Here is a 7,948-nt window from a genome sequence, read left to right on the forward strand (position 1 = left end):
TTTCCGGATCCCTTCCACCAAATTTATCAAATCAAAGAATTCAAACTCTTGAAATTTGATCTAACAGCTAAAAAAAAGAGCATATTAAAAAATTATAATAACTTTAGCCGTTGAATTAAATTTTAAACATTCAGATTTATTTATTAGATGAATTTGATAGAAGAAATCCGAAAAGAATCCCTTTTCATATGTATGCGTCCCACTTGGACCAAAAAAATCAAGAATCTTTATTGGCAAATGAAAACTTAAAAAGTATGTTATTTAAATATTTTCACCACTTTCAGAACAACTTATTTATTTTTCATTGGCCTAAGTTTCACCGAAAAGTAAATATAACATATTTTATTTATACCTATTGGTCCCACTCAAATAAAATAAAAAATTTAAAAACTAACATCTTCATTGGGGAACGAAAACTCAGCCACCAAATACAAATTAGATAATATCTTTTGACATTTTACACAAACATTTTGCACAAACGTGGGAAACAAAGTTTCAAAGTTCCTATTTGGAGAATCCACAGAAATTGGTATTTACAAATTAACGATGACCAGCTCCCGTCACCTGTTCTAAGTGAGTGAGTATACAGTCTCTATCTGGATTCCCTACTAATAATCTTAACTCCGCGGAAAAATCGATCCTCTCCCCGACTATGAACCTGCCGTGTTAGCTCCAAGTCCTCAACTCGACACCAGCTTCCACATCCCGCTCAGTTGATTCACCGGTGAAGCTTATGCAACTTCATCGGAGGCACACCAAGCAATGGCAAATCTCCGCTGGAGCTGCGCATTGGCATTCCTGAAGAAAAGGGCTTCTTCCAAATGGAACGTGAGATAAAATTTGGTTCCATTTCATCCGATTTCAGAGGTTTTGGGACTTCCGCTCCATGGTTCCTTTAAACGCTTATGGCTGGAGACTTTGAACAAGGGATGCAATTCGGGACAAGGATGAAGAATGATGCAAAGCCACCTCTCAATTAGAAGTGTGTGGAGAGATCGATATATGCAATTTATCCTGCAATGGTGCACATGCAACATGCCAAGATATCTACTTAGTGGTCATATATAAAAAACTCTCAGGCTCTAGTTTCCATTGAAATTTAGTTTTCCAAACTTCATTGACCTATGGATGTTGAATTGAAAACTTACTATTAGGTTTACGATTGAAAAGGTCTGACGGGTGAATTTCTTACAAACGGATGCTCAAGTAGGTCACTAGCTGATAGTCTCTCCATAGGGTTCCTACGGAAGCACCATTGGAGGAAGTCCTTTCCCTCTGCAGACAATGCTTCTGGTATATCCGGGATGGTGTTTAGAACCTTGAACATAGCCTGAGGCTGGCAGAAGGAAGACAACATGATGTTAAAAACTTATAAAGCAATAAAGCTATTCTCGAACCGCATGTTGTCGGATTTTTACTGTGCACATGAAACTACGGGTAGTTGACAATATTCTGAAAAAATCCAAAGCTATGATGAATAAAACATAACAAGTTTCAAAATGAACTTACTCCTGTAAAGTCACTCCACGGAGGTTTTCCATTGAACATCTCAATGACGGTACAGCCCAAGCTCCATATATCGACAGCCAAAGCAAGATCAGGATCAGCATTGTTCTGCATTGCAGCCCTTATGACCTGCACGAAACAAACCAAGCAAATATAATCGATATACAGTGTTTACAGGCCATCTACGATTTTGTGTATAATGATGATGTGCTTACCTCAGGAGCCATCCAGTATGGACTGCCCTTCAAAGAAAGATTGTACGACTGCCCATTGAGCTGAATACAAAAAGTAAGTTAAATATGAAACCCCAAAAGTACTGCAGGGAGTGCTCAGAGTCATGAATTGGATTGTTCAAAAATTGATTTGTCAAGCTTATGTCAGGAGCCAAAGCAAACTGAAGGTGTTTACAATTTATTACTCACAAGTTTTGCCATCCCAAAATCGGCAAGTTTAACAACGCCTGATGCATCAACAAGCAAATTTGCACCCTTTATATCCCTAGAACAAACATCCAAACATCGTCAATAAAGCAAAGTAAGCTCCGAAGGAATACAACATGATCAGCAAATAACCTTTCTTTAGAATAATCATTGGAACATCATTAATAAGGCAAAGAAAGCTCGGAAGGAATGCAACAGTGATTCTCCAAATGTTTTGCCCGGCTGGAAAAATATTAAGAATCTCTAAAGTATATCCAAATATTCTCTTTGAAGAAAAACATTTTTCCTAAGGTTCTTCTTGTCTCATCATTTGTTGAGCCAAGGCAATTTGTGAAGTAACAAGCTCCTTTTAACAGATAAGTGAGGTCACAATATGTTATATAAATCTGCTACCAAGCATTATTATCACCTGTGAACTGTCTTCATGCTGTGCAAAAAAGCCAACCCAGAGAGGATATGGCGAGTAAAATTGCGAACTACAGATTCTGTCATAACTCCAATATGGTCTTGGACATATTTATTAATTGATCCAGGATGAACATATTCCAAATATATGTAGAAGTGATCATCAGTCTGCATATGCATAAACAATACTTCCCAATTTAGCAAAACTTGCAAAGATTAGATTTTAATAAACTTTCACATGTAAGAAAGATACTCACCATCTCACTACCATAATACTGCACAATATTTGGATGCTTTAGAGTGCGGAGGACTTTGATTTCCTGCAACAGGTAGCTAGTAAGAACAGAATGGGAAACATTAAAAGCTACCCCAGAATGTCCAGTAGCATAGTTGAGCACAACTGATATGTAATTTGATCATACGCAAAGAGAGGTACTATGAAGGGTTTTGACCTTCTATCCTACAGAAAATATCGACCAACTCATTCCTTCCTATGATCGACACATGCAGACACAGTGCAAGTACATGCAAAACTTTCCCTAAATCCGCAGATTTGGTTGGTCCAGAGAAATCTAAAGGTAGACAACAATAAGCTACAACTGCTCTATGAATTGAAACTGGTAAAGGACTCCAGAAAAGGACCTGCTCCAATTGCCTTATACATTCAGCAGCTTTAGGATCATCAGGAATGACATCAACTTCCTTCATTGCACATAAGGCCCCGGTTTCACTGTCATATAATCAGAAAATCTTAAAAGAGCTAAATTCAAAAGAACAAAACAAAATAATGATCATTGCAGAATAAAGTCAAGAGAAAGTAGCACAAAGCTTCCGGGGACTAGCATACCGGTTGGTTGCGAGATAAACACTACCAAAGGTGCCGCGCCCAATAAGTTTTCCCTTCTGCCATTGACCCTTCATTGATGATGTGGATAGAGCTTCTGCATTGTACGGCATGACAGACTGCTGTGGTGGAGGCGGCCGAGGCAAAGGGTGGGCACTGACTTGGCTAATACTTTCAGCCCTCTCTAAAGAATGCAAAGGAAATGCATTTCCATTTGAAATTTTCTGGTTGAAGCGTGGACTTCGAGATGTAGGAGAATGGCTGGGGCTATGAGCAGGTCTATTTGGTGATAATCTTGGAGGAAAGGCCTCCTGATTTTGTTCGTGGGGAGCCCCAAAAGAAGTAAAAAAATCCGCCGTGGGATTTGATCTCCTGGGACTAACTGCAGGACTTGAAAAGGGACTTGTTGGAGCACTCCTGCTGGTGTTGCAAGCTTCATATTCGTGCGGCGTTCCCCTATGGCAGTTGCTTGAACAATTAACGGGTGAAGTGGGGGCAACAAGTATAGGATAACTATCGACCGTTTTCGATCTTTGGGGGCTAAAAGGATGGCTTGATACACCATTCACCAGAGCTTTCCTAGAAAGAATATTCAGACCAAAGTTGTTAAAGAAACCACCACCACTGTTAGCATCTTGGGAGAGTGCCCCTCGACGATTGTTCGAATAGGCACTCGCTGGTGCTGCTGATCCTCCCGAGGTTGTGGCAACTTGACTCGAATAAGAACTCGGCGCTGCAGATCCTGAGGTTGTGTGACTTTTGATCTTTCTGATAGTTCAAACAGTAAAAAACCACCCCAGTGCAGCATTTTAACAAACACATAGTAAGCACTTATCAAATACCCACAAACAAAAAAACTGATGAATTCTAAAGGCTTCTCTTTTACCTGCAGCCAAAGTACCCATCTTTAGCAAATTCGGGTTTCCGGGTCACGTGCGATTCAGGGAGCGGCAAGGGCTGCGGAGCAGCAGGCGCAGAAGACCAGTGGTTTGACTTGGACCCGCAACCCGGCGATCTTGACTTCTGGGTCGAATATTCCGGAGAAGTAGGCGAGGAGTAAGATTTTTCAGGGAGGGTAGAACCCAGGTCCTGGCTATTGAGGTGGCGGAGCTTCCTCTGCCGGGTGAGCCGCCGCGGGCTCTGGTCGCTGCTGCCCCCACCACTGTCCTGTTTCGGAGCAGGAGCAGAGGAAGTAGCAGAAGAAGAAGAAGAAGAACCAGGGGAGGAGGAGGTTGTAGTTCTGCAGGGTTTGTGAAGAGGAAACGAAGAAGAAGGCATTTGGGCTTTCGAGAAAAGCACTTGTAGCAGAAGCTTAAGCTAAAAGCCGTCGTCTTGAAGTATCAGAATCTCAGATATTTTTTTTTTTACATATGTGGAAGAGGAAGATGCTGCGTCGTTTCTCGATCGCTTTGATCTGAATTTCCTTGAGAATTAAAATTCAAACATGTTGAATTTTATAAAAAAAAAGTACTTGGAAAAAACAATAATCCTTCCAGTTTAAGACATAATCATGTGATTAGGAGATGACTAACTGGGAGACCCTTGAGTTTCGAGGTTGTCGACGGTGGTGTTGGAGGGTTTGGGGAGTCCGATAAGAAGAAGAAGAAGAAGAAGACGACGACCCAACGAAAGATGTGGGTGTGTTCACAATGTCAAGGCACGCGACGACCTTCTAGTTCTTCCATTTTTATTCACTTTAATTTAATTTAATTTAATTTAGATTAATTAATACTTGAAAGTACTGACGTGTGCAAAGATTTTTTTAATGTGATCGACACACGAGGTAATACATTATGTATTATTATATAAATGATAAGATATGTATATTAAAAAGTTAATAACTTGAAAACTAAAATTTTCTATTACTTATATAAAAACACGTAGTGTACCTTCACAATTAAAAATTTGTCCTTCTTTTGAAGGTAAATGTTTTTAAATTTTAAGGAATAAAGATGGTGACGAAAGCTAAGATACGCCGTATGCGTACTGCAAGGCATAGTTGAGTTGAGTTCGAGGAGCTGACTCAGTCACTCAGCTGAGCTGAGGGGAGGAGGATGAGGACTTTGTCAATGGAAATGTGAAAAACGATTTGGATTTGATCTTTTTGCGGTCCGGTTGATACCGTGTTAGGCTGTTTTACTGTGTTCTTTGACGTTTTATATCTTTTGGGGAGAGAGGGAGACTTACTAGGAGAAATATTATGATATATGTATGTTGTTACAGCGATGTTATTTGATAATAAATATCTGTAAGTTTTTGTCCACTTGTTCTTATTTTATTGATATGGAACGTCATGCGACGACTTATTCATATTATGTACGTTGTTCTTGGTATAAAGAGATTTGATCTGTAGTTTGTCGTGTTCTTATTCGAGTGAAAGAGTTTGAGTCTCGTTGTAATAAATTAGAGTAATTTAAAATGTTGTTTGGTCAAAAGAAAAGTCTTAGGCATTTTGGACCATATAAACCATGTGTATTTACTCAAAATCAATACTAATCTCTCAATGAAAGAAAAGCGTATTAACGTGTCTTAAAATTAGCTTTTTGTCAAATTCTTAACGTTTATTAATAATGTGTGTTTTTGGATAACCATTTGCACTACAACTGGTCGAATCAACCGTTTTGTATGTCTCACATCACAATATGTAATTTCCATTATGTAATCCTCACATCACAATATGGAATTTTTAATACCTCCCATACTAAAATTTTGGTTGATTGTGTGGGTAGTTCATGCTTATTAATTTTCTCATATTTTTTTTCCCCATAATAAAATGAACAATTATAAAGAAGAGCCCTATAAAACAAGCAGCAACAACGACAAAGCATTTTTCCAATAAATGGAGTCTGCTGTATGAATCATAAAACGTCATTACTCTTGATTTTGTGCCACATCTTCCGTTAGATCCAAGTATTCTAAGTCTTTTCTTTGAGTTTCTTCCAAAGTCTTCCTAGGTTCTCTACCCCTTTGGCCCTGAACCTCTGTCCCGTAATCACATCTTCTAACCGGAGCGTCAGTAAGCCTTCGTTTTATATGTTCAAACCATCGTAACTGATTTTTTTTCATCTTTCCTTCAATTTCGGCTACTCCTACTTTACCTCGAATATTCTCATTCATAATCTTATATTTTCTCATGTGCCCACATATCCTTCCATAAAACAAGCAAAACTACAAAAATTTCAAAACCAAGCAGACCGCACCTAAACGGAAGTAATTTGCCGGAAAGACGAGTTATTTCATTCTCTCATATTCTTGACTTTACCTTTTACACATTTTTTTTTTTTTTTTCACGAAGCAATTTGTATAAAAAGTCTAATGTCTTGCTTGTAAAACGCGTAATTAATGTTCAAGTGTTGGAATACCAGAACCTCATCGTCGTCAACCCGACAACGCAACACCCACTCACCCAGGCAACTGAGGCATCCGACGCAACCGAGGCAACTCAACGTTGCATGACTTTATACGTACGTTGATTCCCATCCCATGCCAAATTTTGGGTTTGAATAGCCGCCTCCTCCTCCTCCTTCTCGATCACTTTCTGTCTCTCTTAAATCATAGTATTCTTGGGCAGCTGGTCGTCGTCCGGCTGTGCTGTCGGGTCGGCATGCATTAAGGCTTGTCATCCCATGCCACAAACCTTAATTTCTAAGCTTACCTTTGCGTTTAACAAACTCTAACCTAAAGGCCTCAATGCTACTTAGTACTACAGTCTAGTGATATTCCTCTTCACTTATAAGTGAGAGGTTTTAGGTTTAATTCTCACCAAATATGAGTTTGAATCATATTATTGCTAATTCATTGGGAGATAAGCCCACCTCTTCCCGTTTAGTATAAATAATATCGTTTGTTAAAAAAAAAAAAAAAAAAACCTAAAGACCTCAACAGTTGACATTCACATTTTCTCATAAACTTTTACTGATTCTTTTTTTACTGTCTTTTTCTTTCATATTTCATTAGACTGTAAAGTCAATTTTTTTTTTTTAATTTTCTTGTACATGTATTGGTTTTTTTCGTAATTTCATCTATTTAAAAATTCAAATAAAGACAGTTGAATTCACGTTGAATAAGTAGCTAAAACAACAAGAAGATAATCCATATATATAAATGGAGATGGTTAGTAAGTTCATCATTGTTCAAAGTATATTTCAATGAAAAAAACTATAAACATAAAATAAATACAATTAAAGCAATCAAAAAGTCAATTGCTACACGCTTATGCTTGTAGCAAGATGTTGGTTTTTTTCTTTTTAAAATAAAAGGATAGAGAACATAATTATTTGGAATATAACATACATAAAGACAAGTTATAAATAGGCAAAAGTTAAAGAGATAACCTTTGTTAGAGACATGAACGAAATGGGTGCAAAATATCATACTGTTTAGTATCGTAACTATAATACAAAAGAATAGTAGATAAAAAGAGAAAGTAAGGGATACTGATATTATTACTTTTAGTTGTTTTCTTTTCCAGGATGTTGTGATATCACACGGAGTGCTTTTTAAATAAAGCCACTTCCACAAAAACTTACAAAGGTGAAATGAGTGTACTTTGAAAACTTCATACAACAACATGATCACTATTGTAAAATCTTCTCACCTTTTGCCAAAAGCATGTGGGCATTCACCCACAACTTTTACAACACTCCCCCTTGGATGCCTATAATATCAACATCAGTTGCCTCGTTAAAGCCTTGCTCAAAAAAACCCACTGGGAAAAAACTATAGCGAAGGATAAAGAGTACAACTTTACCTG

General features: G+C 37.9%; 1 protein-coding gene across 1 annotated transcript; it reads right to left on the minus strand.

Annotated features, from left to right (window-relative positions):
- Nucleotides 1–421: 421 nt before the first annotated feature.
- On the minus strand, nucleotides 422–4,838 carry LOC137717668 (mitogen-activated protein kinase kinase kinase 5-like). The gene is made up of 10 exons (XM_068457105.1): nucleotides 4,082–4,838; nucleotides 3,199–3,963; nucleotides 2,994–3,081; nucleotides 2,609–2,671; nucleotides 2,356–2,519; nucleotides 1,929–2,004; nucleotides 1,722–1,781; nucleotides 1,510–1,635; nucleotides 1,149–1,336; nucleotides 422–1,014 (listed from the first exon to the last, which is right to left on the minus strand). Exons 1-9 carry the CDS (start codon nucleotides 4,471–4,473, stop codon nucleotides 1,157–1,159), a joined length of 1,914 nt encoding a protein of 637 aa, XP_068313206.1. The 5' UTR covers nucleotides 4,474–4,838; the 3' UTR covers nucleotides 422–1,014; nucleotides 1,149–1,156.
- Between the last annotated feature and the right edge of the window lie 3,110 nt (nucleotides 4,839–7,948).

Source organism: Pyrus communis, chromosome 15 (genome assembly GCF_963583255.1).
Source record: "Pyrus communis chromosome 15, drPyrComm1.1, whole genome shotgun sequence".
NCBI classification, from domain to species: domain Eukaryota; kingdom Viridiplantae; phylum Streptophyta; class Magnoliopsida; order Rosales; family Rosaceae; genus Pyrus; species Pyrus communis.

Bases quoted from the DNA above. Each gene is read 5' to 3' on its own strand.
- LOC137717668 (XM_068457105.1), bottom strand. From the start codon at position 4,473: ATGCCTTCTTCTTCGTTTCCTCTTCACAAACCCTGCAGAACTACAACC. The intron at 3,964-4,081 runs GTAAAAGAGAAG...TTGAACTATCAG, and splicing joins GATGGGTACTTTGGCTGCAG to AAAGATCAAAAGTCACACAA. The intron at 1,636-1,721 runs GTAAGCACATCA...TGTTTCGTGCAG, and splicing joins CATACTGGATGGCTCCTGAG to GTCATAAGGGCTGCAATGCA.